At 42.5% G+C, this 24921-nt stretch overlaps 1 protein-coding gene and 1 long non-coding RNA gene across 16 annotated transcripts in view; one reads left to right on the top strand and one right to left on the bottom strand.

Moving 5' to 3' along the window:
• UBN2 (ubinuclein 2) overlaps nucleotides 1-24921 on the bottom strand; it is a 99464-nt gene that overhangs the window by 12311 nt on the left and 62232 nt on the right. For all 15 annotated transcript variants that reach the window (XM_044983162.1, XM_044983207.1, XM_044983182.1 and 12 more), the window contains 2 exons: nucleotides 21464-22999; nucleotides 21-267 (listed from right to left, as the gene is read on the bottom strand). In XM_044983162.1, coding sequence (XP_044839097.1) covers nucleotides 21-267; nucleotides 21464-22999 — 1783 coding nt within the window. The remainder of the gene's footprint in view (nucleotides 1-20; nucleotides 268-21463; nucleotides 23000-24921) is intronic.
• Nucleotides 14011-24476, top strand: LOC123346074. Its single transcript, XR_006572922.1, has 3 exons — nucleotides 14011-14113; nucleotides 15242-15374; nucleotides 24380-24476. It is a non-coding gene; the product is annotated as an uncharacterized LOC123346074 (long non-coding RNA).

Raw genomic sequence — 24921 nt, 5'->3', positions numbered from 1 at the left:
GAATAACTAGCTTCACTTACTCTGAGCTAGGCTGTGGTGGAAAGCCGCTGAGGTAGATCCCGAGGTGGTTGTTACTCCAGCTGTGTCCGTCCCAAAGCCAAGCAGCTCCAAGGGAAATTGGAAGGGTACGGTCACAGGAACAAGGCCACCCAGCATCCCAAAAGGAGTCAATGGTGCAGACGTCACATTCTGATTGGTTACAGACAGGGGTGATGTCATAAGAGTCAGAGGTGAGGCATTTGCCAGTAATGATGCTCCTGCTGTTGACTGTACAGAGACAAGGGTTACAAATAAAAACAATTTTTTAAAAAGTATTACTGTAGCACCTAGAAGCCCTAGTCTTGGACCAGGACCCCACTGTGCTACGTGCTGTACAAACAGAGAAAAAAAAATCAGTTCCTGATCTGAGGAATTTACAATCAAAGCCCTACTGGGATAAAACCAAGAACAGAAAGTTAACAAAATTTAAATAACTGAAATGTTTTTGTTATATCTGGTGTTCCTTAAAATACCAAGCTTAACTCCTTAGAAGTATCTGCTATCAATGTTTGATTTTTTCTTCACATTGCTGGCTTGTTACATAAGCACAGCTTTCACTTTTATAAGATTCAGGCATAATGACATTCTTGTTCATCTCTTGTGATTGTAGGGTGACCAGAGGGCAAGTGTGAAAAATCGGAATGGGGCGGCGGGGGGGGGAGGGGGGGAATAGGTGCCTATATAAGAAAAAGCCCCCAAAAATCAGGACTGTACTATAAAATCAGGACATCTGGTCACCCCATGTGATTGCCTTCAGTCTAGGCATAACACCATTTCTTTGTTGGTTGTACACGAGGAGAGTAATCAGAGCTCTAAAGAAGAAATTTCCCATTAATTTTTTGCATTATTTTTAATTTAATAAGAGTAGCGCTGAAATTTTTGGAGGCACGGAACCTCTTCCCCTTCAAAACATATACTTTGAAAACACTGAGTACACTAGTAGCTTTTTGATTTCATAACAAGATGTTTACAATAAGGAGTCCTGAAAGCCACAACTCTATTTAAAAATGGCTCAATTTCAAGAGCTACATGGCACTGCAAATAAGTGGCCATAATCACACTAAATGAGAATTTCAGAAGGAAGGCAGGAAAAAAACAACCTTGTTCAGAAAAAAATATAATCTCTGCATATCATTTGATATCCAAATTACATTTGTGTTAATTTCATCTCCAGGTTGGAAGCAAGAAGAGCAAAGAATATTCAGGTTTCAAGACCCTCCAAAATGCATTAATTAGCCTGCCATCTAAATACCAGCAACTGTCCAGCTCATTATAATCACCAGTTCTGCAAAGACAGAGAAGTCATATGATAATTCCCTGCCATTGCACAGGCCTTAGGCATTGGTGTACCTCAGTCCCTCCTATTCTCTGCCTCTGGCACAGTCTCCTGTGGGCTGTAATACTTGGTCTAATTTTGGTTGTTGGCTTTAGTGTGTGAGTGCTGGTGGCCTGTGATATATAGGAGGTCAGGCTAGATCATCTGGCGATCCCTTCTGACCTTAAACTTTATGACTAATCTCTTCCAACTGTTTTCTTGTGAAATGTCTGAGAAACGGAGACGAGCTTTCCAGCACATTCAAAAGTAAACAAATCCAGGCTCTGGCAGAGTAAAGGTCAGGGAAGAACATTCCGAGACTGAAGACATATACAGAGAGAGTTCCAGCTCAAGTGCCTCTGATCTTACCTACAGCTGCAAGGCACAATGAAAGAGGTGACTTCTGGTAACTCAGACCCAAGCCATTTACAGCTTTAAAAGGTCAAAACCAACAGCAGCTCATGAAGCAGCAGTAGGACAAGCTATCTCCACTTAATAATCAGGCTGCCATTATTTTGGACTAGCTTCAGCTTTGAATGATTGGCACTGAAGCTTGGTGGAGAGTGGGCTGTGTACAGATGGTGGGCTTACGGGAGTACATAAGGTTCCCTTTGGACTCCGAAGAGGATTCTTCTCTCGGCGACAATGGTGGCGTGGTACCCACTTCTGCCTCCATATAGTGCCAGGATTCTGGGGACTGGTGGCATGCCAGAAATAGGGATGCTGGGATCAGGTAGGGCTTGCTCCTAGATAGTGCTGGAGGACCCAGTGCCAGGAAGCTGTTTGACACACCCTGTTCCCTCTTGCTTCCAGACACTGGAGCTGGTAGGTGCCCCACTGGGGTTGGCGGAACCAGAAGAGAGAGAAGGTCCCTAGCCGCCTGAAAAGCCTCTGAGGTCGATGGTACCATCAGTCTGTTAGCACCATGGTGGCTTCCTTGTGTCTACGGAGGGTCCTGTACCAGGCTCAATTCCCTCAGCGTTGGTCCAGGGGTAGAAGAGTGGCCCAGCATGGGTCTCACTAAACTCTGTTCTCGCCACTTGCCTCTCTTCTGCACCAACAAGCGCCCTCTCAGTGTGCTGCTTCTTATTTTTCTTCCTCAGCACTGGAGATGGAGAATGGTGACGGGAAGACCTCAGTGCTGGGGGAGCACTTCACACTGACGCTGAAGTACTCGGCACCAAATCGGAGCAGCTTGGCTTTCAGACAGGTCTGAGGGCAGCTTCCATGAGGATGCCCTTCAGTCTGATGTCCCCCTCTTTCTTGGTGCAGGATCTGAAGTCCCAACAGATCTGGTACCTGTCCTTCACGCGAGTGTTGCCCAGGCACTTTAAGCAGCTGGAGTGCAGGTCACTCACGGACATAGGCTTGCCACAAGAGGCACAAGGCTTGAAGCCTGGGGATTGGGGCAGGCCCAGCCCCTGGGGCTAAGAAGTCCCTCTACACTAGGAACTAACTATTCACGCTAAATATATACACTAAAACTGCTTGAAACTATATACACTACACTATGACAACCACAAATGTAGAAAAAGTCTGAAAACCACTAGGAAGAAGCCTTTCTGAAGTAAGAAGGATTGTTCCAACAACCACCACGGGTGGTAAGAAGAAACTGCGAGGGTGCTGGGCCAGCAGCACCCCTTATACCAGCGCATAAGCGTGCAGCTCCAGAGGGCACTAGAGTGGCCCAATGGATACCATTAAGAGAAAACTTTCCAGCAATGGTGCACACACACCTAAAATGGAAGGGACTTGAGCAACAACTCAAAGAAGAAAAAGTACTTTTCAAACATGGCTGCTAGGTGCCAACACCACCATTGCCATAGATTTTATGGTCATAAAGACCATATTTTTTGATCTGTGCTGACATCCTGCACAACACAGGCAATAACATTTCACCAACTGATTCCTGCATCAAACCTATAACTTCTGGTTCAGCCACAGCATCTTTCAGAATGATATTCTGTCTTGATTTAGTTACTTCAAGCAACAGAGAATTGACCAATGGCTAATTACTCTGACTTAAAATTTTGTGCCTCACTTAAAATCTGAATTTGTCGAGCTACAGCTTCCAGCCATTTGATCTTTTTATGCCTTGTCTGCTAGATTAAAAAGCCTATGACTGTCAGAAATCTTCTCCCCAGGAAGATAGCTAGACAGTGATCAAGTTATCCGGATCCAACGGTCTCTTGGATAAGCTAAATAGATTGATCATTAATGTCCCACCATAAAACAGATTTTCCAGACCTTGAATTGTTCTTGTAGCTCTTTTCTGAATCATTTCCAATTTGCCTTTTTTGAAGCATGGACACGGAACTGAACACACTACTCCAGTAATGGTCTCACTAATGCCAGACCTCTCTTCCTACTCTACTCAATATTCCCCTGCATATACAGCCAAGGATTGCCTTTGCTTTCTAAGTAGCTGCATTGCATTGTGAGCTCACATTCAATTGGTTATCCATCATGACCCTGAAGTCACAGTTGCCCAAAATACATTTTCCCATCCTGTAAGTGTGACCTATATTCTTTGTTCCTGCATGGATTTAGCTGCAAACACATGTTTGAGTGAGCCCAGCTTACCATGCAATCCACATTGCTCTAAAGAACTAACCTGTCCCCTTTATTTACTGCTCCACTGATTTTAGTGTCATTTACAAACTTTACCAACAATGAAGTTTTCTTCCAGATCACTGATAAAGATATTGAAAACTTACTCAAGATAGTTAAATCCAAAGCAGACTGCAAAGAGTTACAAAGGGATCTCACAAAACTGGGTGACTGGGCAAAAACATGGCAGATGAAATTCAATGCTGATAAATGCAAAATAATGCACACTGGAAAACAATTCCAACTAAACATACAACATGATGGGATCTAAATTAGTTGTCAACACTCAAGAAAGATCTTGGAGTCATTGTGGCTAGTTCTTTGAAAACATCTGCTCAATATACAGCGGCAGTCAAAAACCGTTAACAGAACGTTATGAACCATTAGGAAAGGAATAGATAATAAGACAGAAAATATCAATGCTATTATATAAATCCTTGGTATGCAAACTCCTTGAATACTCTGTGCAGTTCTGGTCATCCCATCCTAAAAAAAGATATATTAGAATTGGAAAAAATACAGAAAAGGACAACAAAAATGATTAGGAGTATGGAACAGCTTCCATATAAGGAGAGATTAAAAAGACTGGGGGACTGGTCAGTTTGGAAAAAGAGATGACTGAAGGGGAATATGATAGAGGTCTATAAAATCATGAATTGTGTGGAGAAAGTGTTATTTACCCCTTACATCACCCAATGAAATTAATAAGTGGCAGATTTAAAACAAACCTAATGAAGTACTTCTTCACACAACACAAGTCAACCTGTGGAACTCTGACAGGGGATGTTGTGAAAGCCAAAAGTAAAACTGGGTTAAAAACAAAACACATGATTATGTAAGCTTATGGAGGATAGGGCCATCAATGGCTTCTAGCCAAGATGGTCAGGGACACAACCCCATTCTCTGGGTGTCCCTAAACCTCTGGCTGCTAGAAGCTAGGACTAGACAATGGGATGGATCACTAATATTACCCTGTCCTGTTCACTCCCTCTGAAGCACCTGGCAACTGTCCACTGGGCTATATGTACCACTAGTCTGACCCAGTATGGCCATTCTTACGTTCTTGTGCATAGTATTGGACCAAAACAGATTCCTATGGGACTCCACTAGAATTATTGCTATTGGACTCCAATTCCCCATTTTCAATTCCTTTGAGAGCCACCAGTTAACATGTTATTAATCCACTAAATATGTATGGGATTGATTTTGTATAGTGCTAATTTTTTAAAATTAGAATGTCATGTGATATCAAGTCAAATACCATTCAGAAGTCTAAGTTACTTATTACCTTTGTCAATCAAACACCTTGTCTGATCCGATGGATCAGTACAGGATTGTGTATGTAACATGGACCACTAAGGACAGAATTCAAGACAATTACATTGCTTTTTTCCCCCACTTGATCTCAGATTGGTCATACAAGAAAACTTTGATATTTTCAACAAGAGCTCGGTGGACAAAGGAGACAAAACCTCCATACTTTATCTGGAGAAGTTAAAATAATCAGAACGATCACACCCATAAGGTATGAAGGTGCATGATGTCGTCAGACGCTACCGATGTGGTGCTCTGCTCTCTTCAACGTTGCTATCAGTCGGCTGCGTGTGTGTTCTCTCTGTGTGCTGCCCTGGCTCTGTGCAGATAGCTGACACAGCAGATCCCAAGAGAACCCCCAAGGACCACAGACTTTAGTAAGGTATGAAGGCACCCGGGCCAGGTTTATTGTCGAAGAGAGAAACAGTCTCCAGCTCCCCGGATTAGATATACAAGGTGCTGCTAGCTAGTACATATGTGCTCCCTGACAATGGACTGGCTCAGTCAGTGGCGGGACCTTCCACTGCCCCCTAGGCCAGACAAAGATATCCACTCAGGGGTGCATTCTTATACACAGGTACAAACAAGTTACACATCACTCCTGATGTACTGAGATGCAACCCCTCTACATAGCAAGGTACAACCACACTACAAAGTAAGGTGCCGCCTCTCATCTTGTACACGTTGGTTAGAACAAAACAACTCTATCATATTACCCTGTCATTGGGATGGGTGAGCTTGTTCCTTGTTATCTGTGTGGAATGTACAAGTATGCGAACGTTCTGATATCTGGTGTCCAGTACCTTTTAGGTATCTCTCTTTTTCCAGTATCAGCCCTTTCCTTGCCAGCTTCTGTGAGCAGGGCCTGCCTCTGGCTCACAGCTTAACTTTGCTTTATGTAGCAAAATCTTGACCATTACTTTAGTTCAGGCCTTAGGCCTCCTACTGGGCCTCTGGTAAGAATTTATGTTTCAGGGCCTCATCTTACTACACATGAACCACTGTCAACGGTATCACTCATTGCTGGGTGGTTTTTTGGTTCTTTTTTTGGGGGGTGTGGGAATTATAAAATATAAACTTTCATTTAAAACAAGTTACTAGCTTCCCTCATTGTGAAGAAAACTTTCCCAATGTGAACGGCAATGCTGTCCTGAATCTACAGACAAATTGAACCACCACCACAGCAAAATGTGATCCACATTATTATTCTGAAACCTAGTTGTGTTCATCCTTTAAATATTGCTGTAAATGAGTCACTGCCAAACATAACATGCCTCTATCCAAAGGGCTCATCAACTAAAGGCACAAGTGAAAACAAGACAGGGGAGGAGACACAGTTAAGGCTTGGCTACGAAGCTCAAATGTTTCATAGAATATATTTTGGCTTTAGTACTTTCTTCATACAGAAGTTGAGGGAAAATTATTGTTTATTAATGGGAAGGGTATTTCAGACCTATCAGGTGGTGCAGAAAGCAGCAAAGAAGGTAGTGGAAGGAGATGAAGGCAAAAAGATGACCAGGGTGAAATTATTGAAACCATAAAGGTGAAGAGACGCTTGAACTTCATACAGGAAAATAGCAGGAACTATAGCAGGAAAATGCAGAAATCTGAGACGCAAGAGAGAGGGTCAGGAAAAGGAAACTGCATTTTAGATTAACTGGAACAGGAAGATATCCAAGTCTGACAAGCTGGAGAGAAGATTGCAGTAACTATGCTGACATTCAAATGATCAATTTACAATTTTACATTTTAGGGTAAAAAAATCAAGCCAATGTAGTTATGCAATGTGGCTGGATGTTCCATTAATTGGAAAAGACATTCCACAGAAATAAAACTTCCAGCCTTCAGCAGGTAATAGCTTAATGGAGAAAGCATCAAGTATGAAATACCTATTCTTCCAGGAACCACAGGTTCATATTCTAACAGTCAACTCAATCAGCTCCTTATCCTTCTGAGACAGATAAATTGAGTGTCAGTTTACTTTCTGTTGATCTGTAGAGAAAACCTTAATAATCAAGCTCCTGTCTGCTTCATGTGCATTTCAGTAGATTATGTGTATTTTTACTTGCATTGTACTTTAACATAAGTGCATGTGTCGGAGAACTGAAATCTTTAATACTTTGTGTACATCCTGTACACATACATAATACATGCTTTGATTAGTTGGAGTTATATGATGTTGTATATGGTGCAATAAACAGCATGTTTTAAAAAGTGTATCGCTGCTTGACAGATAGCATATATACCCATCCCCACAAGTCATATGTTGTAAAATGCTGCAGTTGTTTAACAGAAAGTAAAGAATCTTTCTAGGTGTAACTGTAGGACTAATTTTTGGTTTAGGTAGGCAGAATGTAATTACCCTAATTGGAATTTGGCCAAATAACCAGAGCTATTGTTCCTACACTTCCAAAAGTAGCATGGAATCTTTAAAGGCGATGAGTGAGGTCAAGCGTTCTATTTTACATCTCATTCTAAAGATGACATTTTGACAGAAACCCAGCACCTCACAACAGGATACTGTGCTATTGGTACAGTAACAGCTCAGTGGGAAGAATATCATTCACTAAATCATGAATACCTTTTATTTACAGAATCCTGGGTATTCTTTAATAAAAATTAGTAACTGCATTTTGCTCCTATATAAATGCTTTTCATCTGTAGATCTCAAAGCAATTTACAAAAGGAGGTATCAGTCTACCCAGGAAGCTACTGGAAATGGAACACAGGTCTTCCATGTCCCAGTTTAAGTGTTTTATCCACTAGATCACACAGTCTCCCAAAAATGAGTTGCTGGGTCTCCTCTTTGGAAGTTTCTAACGCAAGTTCTGATCAGGTACGACCACTTTGGTTTACATCTGAGGAGATTACAGCATCAGATGGAAGCAGTAAAAGCCATACAGTAAAACTAAGCAAAAAAACCCATACAGCCCCAGCACTCCCAGTGTTACACTACAACCAGAATGCATACATCAGAATAAATCACTGAGAACAATAAGGGAAAATGTCAGTTTCAAGCTTGCAAGAGGGTGACTAAGCAGAAAGAATAAAGCTATTTTGAAAACTGGGAGAAGGATCTTAGTGCATCTTAAAAAAATTCAAATAAACTGCTGCTTTAGGTTCTACGGATGTGACGTTAAAACACAACAAACTTTCTCAAAGCTCTCTGATCAATACCATGGGTACACAACGGCAGTTCGTTTAAAAGGATTTCTTTGTTCACACTTTCAAAGCAGACTTGAACAGTTGGCTTGCTAGCTAGTTTGTAAGTGCTGCAAGTTCATGCTGGCTGGATGAGTTAATGAATAAGAGGAGGTTACTTACCTGTAACTGGAAGTTCTTCGAGAACTTTTTTTTTTTTTTTTAAATGTGTGGTCCCTATTCGTATTCCAATCATGGATGTACGTGCAGGCCATACGCCGGAGGGTTTTTGTAGCAGTGTCTGTTGACCCACACATGTCATGTGTCTCCTTGTGCTCCCAGCCAAGGTTATAACAGGCTGTGCGGATTGATGCCCTCCAGTGACCCTTTTACCGCTGATAACGTTAGTCCACAGCAGAGGGGATGGAGGGCAGTTATTGGAATACAAATAGGGACCACACATCTCGAACCTCCAGTTTCAGCTAAGTAACCGCCTCTTCTTCAACTGATGGTCCTTGTATGTATTCCAATCATGGGAGAGTAGTGAGCAGTAATCAGTGTGGAGGTGGATACATGGATGCAGGAGGAAACGCAGCTTGTAGTACAGTACAGCACACGGCAGTGTCCACAGCCGTCTGCTGTGGCTTCCTCCCTGAGGTGCTTTCTGAGGTGAAATTGTCACACCTCCCAGCTCTGTGGCGGGAAAAGCAAACAGCGATATGGGCTTCCCTGAGGCAGTAGAGACAGTGCTGGTGCTAGTCATTCATGGAGAATGAGCAAGGGCAGGAAACAGTTCTTAAACCCAGGATTGGAAGGCATAGTCCACGGGAGGAGGTGGTGGTCAAGGTCAGATTCCAACCAGGGAAAACTATCACTAAGTAACTATCAGAATTATGTAAAACTATCTACACTACAAAAAAAACCAACAAAGAAGAACTATATAGAAGGTAGATTAAAAGCTCTCAGTGTAAACACTAAGATCGCAGAGGAACAGAGGTTCTAACTCCAGCCATGTGGCAGTAAGAGGGAACTGGAGAGGCGTCAACCCGTATGGCTTATCATAACCTTGGCTGTGAGCACAAGGTTACACATGAGCAGGTCAATGGACACTGCTACGAAAACCTATGGTCTCCGGCGCATGGCATGCATGCGCACCTACAATTGGGATACATAATAGGGACCATCACTCAAAGAATGCAGGCTTTGGTTTCATTTCCTCCTCCCTACAAACCTTTGGAAATAAAACATCATCCTTTATTTTGGATACAGTGGGCATGATTGTTCACTTCTGGTGCATTAGAGATACTCTGTGCCTCTCTGGCAGTGCAAAACAGCCCTTAAAGATAGGTTAACCAGCCACAGGTTGGCCCATCACCCCAACGTAGGGGGAATCTCACTTTGCATAGAGCCACTATTTTTCTTCTGGACACTGGGACAGGGGAAATGGCCAGTGTTCCATTATGCCTATGATTCAAATTATGAGATTGGCTTAAAAAAATCTGGAGCTTTAAGTAAAATACCTAATACTGTGAGATTTGCGATACAATTGTGAAAGCTGACAACACGATTATGGTTGTTGAGGGCCACTGGCTGCTGGAGTAAATCAGAGCGTGCATGTTGGGGACTGGACTGGTGCCTGACGGTCAGGGCGGGGAGGACAAAGCTACCCTTGTCCCTACTCTGATTTTCACAGAGTGCTCCTTGGACAGACCCAAAGGTAAGGGCCAGAGTGTGTTTGATGTGGAAAACATTAGCCTGGGGAGTCTGCAATAGGGCTTAAAAGTCTTATAAGTAATACACACCTCAAACACACAATCACCTTTATTAAATTAGGATTTCCATGGACCAAAAGGATCTGTGAGTGGGGTGGGGCTAGAGGACAATGCCTCACACCACCCAACAGCAATTCCTGCAATCAAATAGAGTTCTACAAGACCAAAATGTTGTTGTGAACGTAAATAGATATAAAGCAATAAAAGGGCAGGGGGATATGGAGGGTTTAAGGAAGAAGTTTCCAGAACCCGGACAGTGTGATGTAGGTATTCCCATCTGACACAAGGGAGAAGAAGAAAAGACATACATCTATTTAAAAATCTACCATCTAGGTTTCTTATTAATTAGAGAAGATGACGACATTGTAGAAAAGCGAAATGATTTCTCTCCGGTTCTCAGCATGGAGGATGTTTGGGAGATGCCTCCCCCATTCCCAGTAATAAAGATGAAGCACTGTCAGAGATTGAAGTATCAAAAGAGGAGACACCAGAATACACTGATAAATTAAACAAGAAGTCTACAGGATCAGATTGTGTATATCCACCAATTTTGAAAGAACGTCAGAATGAAGTGGCTACATGGTTAACAAAAATATGCAATCTCATCCAAATGAGCAACTGTACCTGAGGAATGGAAGATAGTAAATGTTGCACCTATAATTAAGAAAAAGATATTAGATATCATCCTAAAAGTTACAGAATAGTGAGCCTTACTTCGGTACCAGGCAACTTGGTTGGAAAAATAATTTAAAAGAGAATTATTAAACACTTATCAAATTCATCTATGAAGGAACAGGCAAGCACAGCTTCCTTAAAGATGTCATGCCTTCCCACTCTACAGAAATTCTTCATGTGTGTGGCGAAAACAGTGAATAAAAGAAAACCAGTTGACTGTTCATTTGGAATTTTAAAAGCTTTTGGAATTTCAAAAAAGCTTTTACGCTGTGGCTACTTAATAGTAAAAGTACTCCCAGGCATTAGAAACTGGCTAAATCCTAATCTATATTAAAAGCTGCATCTGTTTAAAACTGTTTAAAATCACACCTTTGTTAAAGTTAAATTGGAGAAACTCTGAATGTAGGGAAGGCCTAAGAAACAAATATGAACAGTAAGAATAAACTCTCACTCTTTGCAATGGCCAATGTTTAATCAGTAAGGTGCTCCAAAGATCGATCCTAGTGTGGACAGGACTCCTGTCCGGGAGTGTGTGAGCCTCTTGCACATACCAGCATGACCAGGGTCAGTGAGCCTAGTGCCCACTCCAGTCGCCAGGGCTGAGGGCAGCACAGCCACGCTGGAGGAGCTGTCTGGGCTGGGTGCTTGCTCCTGCAAGCAGTGGCCTGACATGCTGCTGCTTTCGCCTCTGCAGTTCCTGGCCATGGCCCTCCTGGTCTCTCTCATTGTCACTAAAGCCCCACAACTCTGTGGATATAAATTGTGTATCCGCACAGGGCTCTATACATGGACCACTAATTCAATCTTGTACGGCACGCTACTTTTTCCACAAGTCTTTCAATAGTTTTTTATTTTTATTCTGGAATTTATCATTCTGAAAACACACACTGAACATTTTACATTTTAATTTTCCATTGTAAGTGGTACCAACTCTCTTAGAATGCTGAAAATAAATGTCCCTTATTTTTGTCCTCCTTTCCCATATTTTTACTTGACTTGAAAATTAACTAATTTGTTTGCTTCTTTATGTATTAACAGCAATTCCAACAGAGCAAAAAAATGTGTTCATACATATAATCCAATCCTACAATTCTCAACCAGGGTTTAATGCAACTAATAAGTGTTAGTTAATTGCTTCTACTGAGTCAGAGAGCGCAAGCAATTGGTTTTTTGTTGGTACTATTTTTCAAACAGCTACATGACATTTTCTTAAACGGGATATTCATTAAAAGAGGAGCTAGTAGTGACCCCTGTATTAGGTTACCTGGCTTTACATTATAAAACTTTCAACTTTTAAAAGAAGTTCTAACACCTCCATTGTTTGCATCAGGCCTTTACAAATTTGGCAGGGAGAAAGCCCTTGTGATAGAAAAGTCTATTTTCTTTGTCTCACAAAATTCATTCAGTTTTAACTGATGTGAGCTATTAAAAATGATCATTTCCCTTCTGTCACTTACACTCAGAAAAAATTTGATAGCACACTAAAACATAACTTAAGAACCATTCTAGAGAGCTGGGTCCATGCTGCCATCACACAGGAGCAACAACACAAACCATACCGGGAATGGTTGGGTGCTACTTGAGCACTGAGCCAGGCTCCTCCCCAGCCCATGGACATGAAGAAAGAAAATTATTTAATTGCATGTTTACCAATGCTAGGAATCTGGTAATAAGAGAAATCAGAATTTAACATTTATGAGCATAAGTTCAGCCTAGTTGATATTGCTCAAACCTGGTGGTAAGATTCACATAATTGAATATTAAAAATCAATGGTTATAAACTATTTATGGAGCACTGACTGGGCAAAAGGGGAGGGGGTCAAAAATGGCCTTAACTGTTTTTGAGTCACTGACAACTCAGAAGAAAATGATCTGGAATGCTTACAGATCAATATCCTAAAAGATAAAGCACAAGATGGGGTACTAGTTGTGGTTTCCTACAGACCACCAAAGTCACACTAGAGAACAGTTGACTGGCTCCGTAAGCATTATCTATACTGTGTTGGAAAGAAAGTTGAACTATTATGGTGGACATCAATCTGAGTGACATGTATTTACAGTCTCATGCTGCCCATAGCAGGATAAGTGGTATTTTAAGGGAGACGGAACCAGCCCCAACTGTGAAACTTTGCTAATCTTTTCCACCTGGGGAGGTGAGCAAAGTCACACGACAGGCAGATCATGTGTCTAAATCAGTCCTTTGGGGTCGAGATAAATATGTTACTTACACTATAGAAACTGTAGTTCTTTGAGATGTTGTAGTCAGCGTGGATCCCATTGTAGTTGCACATGTGCCTCTCATACATGAGACTGAATTCCTTTCATTAGTAGCATCTGCTGGGGCTGTGCACACGCCCGGAGTCTTCTCATACTCCTGCACAAGTGCATAAAAGAGGAGGATGGCTGCAATCCTCCTTCGGTTCTCTCACAATTCAAAGCCTGTGTAGCTGAGGACTCAGAAAAGTGGGGATGGAGGGCTAATTGTGGAATCCACACTGACTACACCACCTCAAAGAACCAGTTATGTAGGCTGAATAACAATATTTTCCTCTTCAAGTATGTGTCAGTGTAGATCCCATTGTAGGTGGCCTGGAAAGCAGTATTCTCCTCCACATGGCTAAGAGGACTATCAGTTGTGTTAATCAAATAAAGATTTAAAGCTAGACGTTCTGGGTCTTCTGAACTTGGCATCTGCCCTAGCTGCCATGTCAAGTGCATAATGTTTAATGAAGGCCAGTGTGTTACATCACATAGCTGCCTTACAAATCTGTGAAACTGGCACATTTCTGAAGCAGACTGATGAGGTCCCCTATGCCCTGGTGGAGTGAGCCTTGACATTCAGAGAGAGAGAGAGAGAGAGAGCTGGTAACAGGTGGAAGTACACTGTGTAATCAACTTGGAAAGTAGCTGAGAAGAGATCAATTGGGCCATCTGATATACCTGATATGGCCACAAAGACAAGGAGGCGAGCTAAGGGCTCAGTCCTGTCTAGATAGTAGAGAAGTGCTCTGGAAGTGTCCAGGATATGGACTTTCTCCTGGAGAGGAGTGAAGTTTTCAAAAGAAGTCTGATAAGGTGATTGAAAGTCTGATTCAGGTGAAATCTTCAAACTTGGGAATGAACTTGGGGTTTGTTCTCTTCATAGGGAAATGGTGGTGATATGACATACACGGCAGTCCAGCCATAAGGGCTTGAATATCGCTGACCCTGTGTTCACATAATGGTGACTAGAAAGACCATCTTGATGGTAAGGTGGTACACTGAACATTCTGATAGAGGTTTGGAGGGAGGCTCCATGAGCTACAAGAGGATCACACTGAGGTTCCAGGTAGGAACGGGTCTCTAACTGGAGGGCAGGCATGGAGAAGGCTCTTGAAGACTCTAGACACTCTGGGGTGAGAGAAAACAGAATGTGACTGAACTGGTGCAAGATGCACAGATATTGGTGCTAGATGAACTTTGAGAGAGTGAAATGTCAGCCCTGACTGTTTCAAAAGTAGCACATAATACAGGATCATTGGGATTGGAGCTTTGACCAGATTCACATAGTTCTAAATTGGCTATATTAAATAAAAACCAAACCAAAACAAAAAATGTTTCCATTTCACAGAGTAGGTTCTTCCTGTGGAAGCCTTCCTGCTCTTCATAAGACACTCTTGCACCTGTCTGGAGCATTCCGTGTCAGTGATACTCATCTAGCCAGCATCCAAGCTGTCAGGTGCAGCAACTGTGGGTCCAGATGCAGCATCTGACACCCTAGATACTATGTCTGGGTAAGAGGGGAGGCATGGGAGGTTGGCTGGACATCTAATGTAGGTGTGATTGCCAAAACTGTCTTGGCCAGCATGGGGCTATTATGACAGTGACCTTGTCCCATCTGATCTTGGATATTATCCTGGGGATCAGGGGAATCAGTGGGAAGGCACAGAGGAGAGCATGAGACCACTCAAAGAGAAAAGTGTCTGGCAGAGATCCTATACTCATGTTGCCCCCTAGAGCAAAAGGCTTCACATTTGGCGTTCCCTGCTGAGGTGAATAGGTCTATGATCAGGGTACACCACCTTCGGAATATCAGTCCAGGCTGGATTTCTGCAGTGACCACTAATGGTTGGTTACCATGTTTCTGCTCAAGAAATCTGAAATGCTGACCCCTGGGGGATGAAGAACTAGTGGTAGGTGATGCATGGAGGTATTGTCTATCAGGATTTGCACTACAGAGTTCCAGGTAGGAACACAATCCTGGCTAGCCTGATGGCCCTTAGGAATAGGTCATTCCTGTGGGGATTGGTCTGACTTTGAGGAGGGGGTTGGACGAGATGAACCTTCTGAGGTCCTTTCCAACCCTGATATTCTATGATTCTATGTTTAATTTCAGATGATTCGGGAACTACACTTCTCATATTTGGAGGTGATTCTTGTGGTCAGCCCAACCTGTCCCTAAGGCATCCATAATAAGCGTCACTGTCAAGGAAGGGGCTGAAAAGGACAGTTAATTCCTCACATTCACGGTAAGTTCTAGCAGCTCAATGTGCTGTAACTAATCCACAAGTATGGTGTTTGTCTAGGGAGTACACTGTTCTTAGTCAGAAGGGGTTCTTGAGGCTTCAGCACCGCATGGTGTGCCTGCCGGGGCTCAGGGCTTCAGCATGAGCCCTGGCAGGCTCTCGAACTTCTGAAGATGGTCGTATGCAGCTCAGTGGATCAGTAAGTTTGGCCACCCAGGGTTAGAGGAAAGAATGATCAGAGCACTGAAACATCTTATGGAGTGTGGTAAAACTGTAGGCACCACGACCTTCATCGGTGGTGAGATGTTCACCCTCTTGAGCCGGCATATGGAGAGGCAGCATTATCTGTGAGAGTTTTGCTTTCAGTTTTTCAAAGCATCCAGGCAATAGCAGCATCAAGGAGGTCCAGCAACTACAGTGGGTCAACTGCCATAGATACAGAAAGGAAATAAGGCATGGGCACTGCCAATTGTGTGCATTGATTGTGAGCAAGTGGGACATGGAAGATGGGTTTGCCCTATATGAACAATGACTGTAAGCTCTGCCTATTTGCACATAGCATCAAGAAAATATGAGGAGGCCTAGAATACTAAAGATACTGCAGGCAGAGAAGCAAACTGTCTGGTGTCAATGGAAATGAGGTTCTGGTAGATATTGAGAGCTTGCCTTGGGATGGGCAAGGCTTTGGACTGTCACATGACAAGTAGGTCATGTGGTTAAATCAGGTGGAGATAAAACAGAAGTCTGTGGAGAGCCAAAGGGAAGACAAGAGAAGGAAAGACTTCAGGCAGAAAGCCCTGGACATGACGGCTCGCTAGAGAGTCAAAGGAGCAGCAAGGCTGAATAAGCAGCTTTAACACAGAGGCTCTCTGTAGCTCCCAGGCAGAGGGCCTGGAGCCTGCAGAAAGCGGGAGCCAAGTAGGAAAATTTGAGCATAGAGAGCAAGTCTGCTAGAGGATAGCCTCAACAGACAGGGCTACAAACCCTGTACCAACAGTTGTGAGCAAGCAAGGAAGACTGGGTAGGAGTTCATGCTTCTTTGAAAACTTAGTTAATAAACAAAGACCCCAAGAAGGGCTCTAACTCAATACATGAAATTTTATGTTGAAGTTACTGGGGAACTGAAGAGAGAAACAGAAGTAGCAGCTAGCTTGAAACCAGAACAGGTAAGGTGGCCCTCTATATGGCTAGTACTAAAACATTCTTGGAATTTCTAAAATTGAAGATTACAATTTCTTAACTCAAAATCTGTTGCATCTAACATGGGGCAATTCTATATTAAACCTCATCTTGCCAGATAAAGTGGAATTGATCACAGAAATAAAAAATAGTGGTTGCTTAGGTAAAAGTGATCATGACTTGAGAGAGTTGTATTTTTATGTGCAAACAGAAAGAAGTCCAAAAACCATTAATACAAATACTGGGTGCTTTAAAAGGCCAATTCACAAATCTGAAAAAAATTATGACTCAAATCAGCTGGAAGAAAAAAATTTAGAGAAAAATGTGAATGATAATTGGGAACCATTTAAGAACATTTTATTAAATGCCCCCCAAATCCACAAATAGAGAGGGGGGAAAAGAGGAAGGAAAAAAAAAAAAGGACTACATTGGTTAACCTGGCTTATAGGGGAAGTGAAAGCAGCTAATATAAAATAAATGGACAAAAGAAGATGCTGATAGCAATGAATATAAATTAGACAATAGGAACTATAGAAAAATACTAAGGAAAGCAAAAAGCACACAAGATAGAAATCAATGGCCAGAAGAGATAAAGATAGTAAGGAAGAGGTGGTTTGTGGTTTTGTGTGTGTATTTTTAAAAATATATTAGGAACAAAAGAAATCCTAACAATGGTATTGGTCCATTACTAAGTGGAAATGGTAGAAAAGTCAAAAATAATGCAGAAGAGGCAGAAGTTTTCAATAAATATTTCTGTTCTGGCTTTTCCCCAAATACAGATTTATTCATATTATATGATTATAAAATACTTATTCCAGCAGTAACTCAGAAGTTAAAACAGCAGCCACTTGAGGCAGTTTTAAATCTGCAGGTCTAAATATTGTGCATCCAAGAGTTTTCAAAGAGCTGTCTGAGGAGCTGAATGCACCATTAATGTTGATTGTCAGTAAGTCTTGGAACACTGGGAAAGTTCCAAAGTACTGAAAGAAAGCTATCGTGCCAATATTTTAAAAGGGTAAACACAATGACCTGAGTAATGTTAGGCCTGTCAGCCTGACATCAATTCCAGACCAAAAAAAATAAAATGGAATAACCAACACAGGACTCAGTTAATAAAGAATTAAAAGAGTAATATAATGGAAAATAGATTTTGTCAAAGTAACAATCTCTTTTCCTGATAAGCTTAGAAGTTTGGTTGATAAAGGTAATAATGTGGACATAATAGACCTTTAAAGGCATTTGACTGAGTACCACATGACATTTCGAGTAAGAAACTACAACTATGCAAAAATCAACATGGCACACATTAAACATTTAAAATGGGATGACAGGTCTCAAAATGTAATTTTAAACAGGGAACCACTGAGCAGGTGTGTTTTTAGTAGGGTGCCATAGGGATCAGTTCTTGGTCCTATATTATTTAATTATTTTATCAATGACGTGCATACAACTATTACTGACAAAGTTCGCAGGTGACAGAAAAACTCTGTGAGTGGTAAATAACGAAGAGGATACAGATACACAGATACAGAGCAATCTGGATTGCTTGGAAAGTTGGAAGAAAGCAAAACATGCATTTCAATAACCAAAGTCATACATCTAGGAACAAAGAATGCAGACCACACTTACAGGAAGGAGGATCTATTCTGGCAAACATTTTCTCTGAAAGAGACTAGGGGATCATGGAAATAATCAGTTACACATGAGCTCCTAGTGTAACATTATGGCCAAAAGGGTTAATGTGATCTTTGAATGTATAAATAGTGAATACTGAGCAGGAGTAGAGAGGTTATATTAACTCTGAATTCAGAACAGGTGTGACTGCTATCAGAATAGTGTCCAGAATTCAAGAAGGACATTGATAAGTTGGAGAGGGTTCAGATAAGAGCCACAAAAACAATTAAAGGATTAGAAAATATGCCTATAGAGAAAGACTTGAGCTCAATCTAATTTATCAGAGAGAAGGTTAAGGGGTGAGTTGATCATAGTGTATGAGTACCTATGGGAAACAAAACTTTAATAGGAGCCTCTTCAATCTAGCAGACAAAGGTAAAACAAAATCTAATGGCTGGAAACTAAACAAATTCAGTCCAGAAATTCGGCACAAGTTTTTAACAGAGAGTGTAATAAACTATTGGGATAACTTAGCAAGGGTTGTGAAAATCTGGAAATTTTAAATCAAGATTGGATTATTATTTTTTTTAAAGATACCCTAATTCCTTGAATTAATTCCTGTTTGAAGTCCTATGGCCAGACTAGGACCAGACTAGTCCCTTCTGGCCTTATCTATGAACCATAATATGAACCATAATCCTCAAACTCAGTGGATGGCCCCAGCATCACATCCACCTTCCTTGGTGGGGGCACCACATGGGGCAGGAGCTCCCCCAACTCCTCAAGCAGGAAGTAAAAAAATGGGCCAGACTCCCCTATAAACCTCCAAACTCAGCATATGGTGCCTGTAAATCCCATTTTACTGTGGCATAAACAGCCTTTTTCTTGCTGCCAGCTAATATAGTGAGTCCTGCAAGTGCTACAAGTCTTTAGCACTGCAGCACAGATTTAGGGTTCAAATCCTGCTGATGATGCATTATGAAGGAAGCCATTACAGATGTACATAATATCTGTTTTTACTTTTTTCTTAAAAAAAAATCTAGGACACTACATACAAAAAGTCATGTTAAAGGATTATTATTTAGGTTGCAAAGTCAAGCTCTCAAGAAGTTAGAAAAAGCCAAATTTATGGTTGTCTATGCAACTTTAAGTCAGCACAGTTGTGCATATGCATTATGATACAGTGTTTAATTACATGGGAGCTGGATCGGTGCCGAGTGTACCGGGCCAGCAAACAGGTTGCTGACCGGTGCCGCGAGGATGACCGGTACCGAAATGGAGAATGGTGCCGGGACTGCGAGCGGCGTCGGGACCTGGATTGGCAACGGGACCGAGAACATCTGCGGGACCGCGATCGTGAACGGTGCCGCTCTGCGGTGCCGACGGAGGGTGGTCTGATCAAGGCAGGCTTGCCGATCGACTATATAACCCGCATCAGCGGTGCCGGCGGTTGAGGCAGCACAGACGCTGTCATTGCAATCAACTCCCTTGCCGTGGAAAATGTCTCCAGCGTGGAGGGAATAGTTAGCTCAACCACGGCTCGCACCGGGGAGCTTTCAGGCACCGGACTCGACTGCTCTTGCGTGGCCGGAATTGACGGTGCCGATATTGTCGGTGCCACGGCAGGTATCAGTGCCGGGCGGTCCGACTTAGTATAGCGCTCGGGCTGCGGAGCAGGCGGCTTGGACGCAGCAGGAGTCTTGTGCCTCTTCACCCTCGGGAAGAAGGATCGGTGCCGAGCGGACGTTGGTGCCGGTGATGGCTGGTGCCGAGAGGCCTTGGCGGTACCGGCGCGATCCGGTGCCGAGGGAGCGCTTCTTGAAGACTGTCCAGCGCTCGGTGCCGAGGGCGGAGGAGTAAGAGCTGCCTCCATCAGGAGCTGCTTGAGACGAAAGTCCCGCTCCTTTTTTGTTCTCGGCTTAAAGGCCTTACAAACGCGGCACTTATCTGTTAGGTGAGATTCCCCGAGGCACTTAAGACAGGAGTTGTGGGGATCTCTTGTCGGCATCGGCTTGTGGCAGGCCGAGCATGGTTTGAAACCCGGTGAACCGGGCATAGGCCCCGGCACCGGGTGCGGGGAAGGGGATAATCCCCGAACCCCTCTGAACTATATACACTAACTATACTACAAACGAATAAAGTTAACTACAACTGTATAAATCTGAACTATATATACAAAAATTAACGAGAGAACTACGAGTAGCTAGGGAAGTGGAGGTCAGCTAAGCCGCGCTCCACTGTTCCAACGACCGACACGGGCGGTAAGAAGGAACTGAGGGGCGGATGGGTCGGCAGGGGTATATATCCGGTGCCAGAGCGGCGCCACTCCAGGGGGCGCCCAGCCGACCCACCGAGTGTTGCTAGGGTAAAAATCTTCCGAAGAACGTGCACGCGGCACGCGCACACTTAATTGGAATCGATATGAGCAAGCACTCGAAGAACCACCTAATTATTCCTATGAAGTGGAACAGAATACTCTAGAAATTGTAAATTCTCTTCCCTGGTTAGTGGTACCAGAGCTTCGTCAAGTCTGGCCAAGGCATATTTTCAAACTCTATTTCATATGAGCAACTATGAAGGCTAATCTTACATGGGCTGTTTTTATTCATGTACAAGCAAATCTTGCCCAAGACCTTTTTACTTAGCTCGTTTCCAGGATATATGTGTACTCCTGGGCTTTCATATTCCTTCTGAAAGTATTCCATAGCATAAATAATAATATGTATTAGCACAAATATTAAAACTATGCTGGTTATCCATCAATTTAACAGAGGTCATGCTTGCTATTCTAACCCTACATAACTTAATTCTCATTGTGCAAGTCAATCCTGGAAGAGTGGCAGCAGACGTACTAGACACCCTTCTTTATCGTACCATTACAATAAAGGAAATCAAACACAGAAGATGTAGACAGGAATGGCCTCAGTTTACCAATGCTTGATCCCACTGCAATCTCCAGAAATACCATTAAGTAGTTGCAGTCCACAGAATCAAACATCTCTCTTCTCAGTGTTCTAGAGAAGACAAACTCTGCTCCCTTACACCACAGACCTGCCAATATATGTTGTGATGAAAATTCCTTCCCTCCCGAACCCTAAGGTCAGTTGGAACCCTGCCCCTGTGAAGAAACACCCCTTTCACCAGTGTGAAACCATTTCAGCACATGCATTAGAAAGATTTAGTGAAAACATGTTCATGACCAATCTTCAATCACATTTATGAGAAAGGATAGTGACAAAAAGAAACTTCAAAATAAATCTCATTATGAGACCCACAATTGAGTCTCATTAGATACATACCTGCACGCTGGCTGCTACAACTGGAGACCCTGAGGCAGAAGATGGTCTATGTGGCGTCGACAACTGTTTAGTAGCACCCTGTGTTCCACTTCCTGCTCCCCCCGAGAGACTAGTCCTACTTGCTCCGCTTGAATTAGGGTTACTGCCTCTGCTGGCAGGTACATTCATTCCGACTCCACTCAAGTTATTTTTGCCAATAGTCCCAGAGGGAGAAGAGCTGGGCAACTTTGAAGAGGCCTGAAGGTTCTTTGCAGGCTGAAGGCCTGTGGTGCGACTAGATGGCAGCAAATTCATGGTGGGAGACTGCCGGCTGATATTTACTCCACTGGGCTGTTTATGAAGGGGGCTGCTACTGGAGTGACTACTCTGGGGTACTAGTGCACTTGAACTGGAAGAAGTGGGTGATGTTGTAGGCCTGGAGGATGAGGTTGATTTAGATGGAAATTTAGGAGATGCTGTGGGCTTGGGTGTGACAGAGGGTTTGGTTGAAGTGGGCTTGGGAGAGGCAGCCGGTTTAGGAGAGGCAGCCATGGAGAAGGGAGGCTTGAAACCCTGGGAAGAACCCTGCGACACCATAGCCTTGGCAAAACAGTTACTAGAGGTAGAGGTGCTGGATGTTGTCCGAGAAACTAGAGAGTGGGATACTTGAGAACCACTTCCAGATGAGGGGCTAGACAAAGGAAGGCGGTACATTACTGGCTTATCTGGACTCTTGATAACTGGGGATGAACAGGAGAGTTTGGGATTGCTACTCAGTTTCACCACGGGATTGGTCTGTGACTTAGTAATAGTTGCTTGTAGAGGAGACACGTATTTCTGTTGGACAGCCGAATGCTGGTGTACCTTTGTCACTTGTAATGTTGAGGAAGAACCACCTTGGCCCTCTGAAGAGGATACCAGGATAGCAGCATCCTTGCACCTCTGAGAGGAGGAGGAGGAGGAAGTAGCTGCTTGGGCCTTGGAGGAAGAAATATGGGTCTGCGAAGAGGAAGCAGCTTGGATCTGGCTTGACCTCTGTAGTCCTTGCTGAAGTAGCTTGGCTGGCAAAGGTTCCAAGGAAACCTTGGGGTTTTGAATTGAAGAGCCAGCAATAAGGCCTGAAGAGATGCCTGTGTGAACTAAGTCCTGGGGTTTCTTTGGTACTGGTCCTGTGTGACCAGCGATAAGACTTGATGAATGTGGAGTCTGAGTTGGCTCTACCTTCTTTGAAGTTGCTAGAGGCAACTTACTCATGATGCTTGCTAGCTTCTCTTCTCTTAGCCCAGGGCGAGGTCTTGAGGTTGGTGTGTCTATGGTGGACCCCACAGGCGAGATCTTGGCTCCATTGTTGATAACTGCCAAAGCATCAGATATAGAATCCAAAGAGGGTGGGTGGAAGGAGAGGTCTTCATCCAGTGAGTCATCCAAACAGATGGTCTCTGGAGCTGATGTACAGATAGAGCTAGCTACCGTACTGATAGGTGCGCTGGAATTAGTAACACAAGCTGAAGTCACCAAAGATGTACAGGCTTTCTGCTCTTTCTTTGGACTGGAGTCCTGGTGGAGGGTGGCGGGGTATGGGATAAAAATAGAGAAAAAAAAACATTAGGAAGTCACAATGCCCTCTCCAAAGCAAATCAGCGTAACTTTAGTGCAATGCTATCATTCCGCAAATCCAGAAGCATAGCTCTACTGTTATATTTTTCCTTTAAAGATAGTGTCAGCATTATCTGATACCTAGATGCTGCAGTACTGAATACCTTGTTCACCAGGTAGTAGGGTACAGGAAGGGGAGAACACCGTATTCAGCTATGAAGAACAGATATTATGTGCTTCAAGTGATCATATTAAGTATACTGAATTTAAATATGTGAGTTAAGTGGTAAGGCATTGTGAATGGCCTCCATGCCATCTTGACGCAAAAGCCCAGATAATGGTCATGCTATGAACAGAGTCCAAGATATTTAGATGCTTAACTCCCATTGATTAAAATGGGAATTGGGTGCCTAAATACCTTTTGAGGATCTGGGTCAGAGTTTGCAAAAGATCTATAAAGACACTTACATTTAGTATATTAAAGCATTCACCCCTTAATATCTAGGCATCAATAAGGTTACACATTGTGGCAGACTTTCCCACCTTTCTCTGCCTGCATGACTGAACACACACAGAAGAGATAGTGCAGCAAGGAAGTAGTTCTAGGATGCAACATTTTAAAATGGGTAGTTTCAGTCAAATTCAGTCCTGTGCATATAATGTAACAAAGTGACAACATGATCTACTGTACCAGGCCCACATACTCCTGGAGTATGTTAGCAGTATACCTAGTGTTGCTCACAGGAACAAGACCTAGAGCTGTAGTTCCACTTGGAATATCACAGTAAAGAAGAGTAAACTGTATTATAGAGGTTTACGGAGCTAGTCTTCAATATGCTGAAAGTTAAGGCAAATCTGAGCTCAACCATAACTACAATGGAACTCAGAGGAAATGGTAAGCCTAGCTAGAGGCTACATCAGCTTACTACACTGAACTTGTCCACCCAAATATGCAAAATTTTCCAGTGCTATGACCTAATTTAAGACGAAAATGAAGTCACCAAAGTGCATGCATTTTTAAAAAATGTGTATTACTTTAATGCATTTAGTACCTTCTTACAGCCCATTTTTAATGTCTTTATAATTTAAAATTACAATAAAGCCAAATGGTATATTACCCACTTTAAAGCCTATGGCATAAGTCTCTAAAGTGAGTAACGGCACGTGATGCCACCACATGCAATTAAGTGCTGATTGAAACAAGTAACCAGTGATTTTCAATTGATATAAAACAGGATCATTAGCAATATATTCATGCCAAATGGTTTAGTATGTGAACAAAGATTCCATTGTGCAAACTGATGTTAACTGGATTCCACTATATTTCCTCTTTGCCAACAGTGCTATGAAGCCAAACACTCGAGAGGTCACAACGAACAGGAGGTAGATTTTTTTAAAATGTGCATATGCTCTTTTAGGGAGGTTACCAAATGGGTCCACTCAAAGAACCTGGATCAAGTTTGTGATAAAAAGAGCTTGTCAAAAAATGGAATTTCTAGCCCAAAGGAAATTCTGAGATTCCAAAATCTGATTTAATCCCAAATTGGGATGAAAAATTGAAATCTCAATATTTTTTGAGAAATGAAATATTCTGAAATATTTTGGTTTGATCTTACTGAAATTATACATTTCATTTTTATTTTGGTTTGACATAAATTATACATGAAAGTCAAGTCAAAACAGACTTTTGTTATATATTATAACTCAAAATATAATAAGCTGAAGCAAAACTTTGACTTTAATGTTAAATTTCATTTTCTGTAGAAAATTTCAACAAAATCAATGTTCCCATGAAACATTTTGATTTCATAAAGTCAGCATTTTCTGATGGAAAACTGTTCCCTTGGAAAGTTTTCTACCAGTTCTAGTGATTTAGCTATGGA

The sequence above is a fragment of the Mauremys mutica genome, chromosome 1, assembly GCF_020497125.1.
Source record: "Mauremys mutica isolate MM-2020 ecotype Southern chromosome 1, ASM2049712v1, whole genome shotgun sequence".
In the NCBI taxonomy this organism is placed as follows: Eukaryota; Metazoa; Chordata; order Testudines; family Geoemydidae; genus Mauremys; species Mauremys mutica.
The sequence above is the reverse complement of the archived record's forward strand: the minus strand, read 5'-3'. Positions and strand labels throughout refer to the sequence as shown.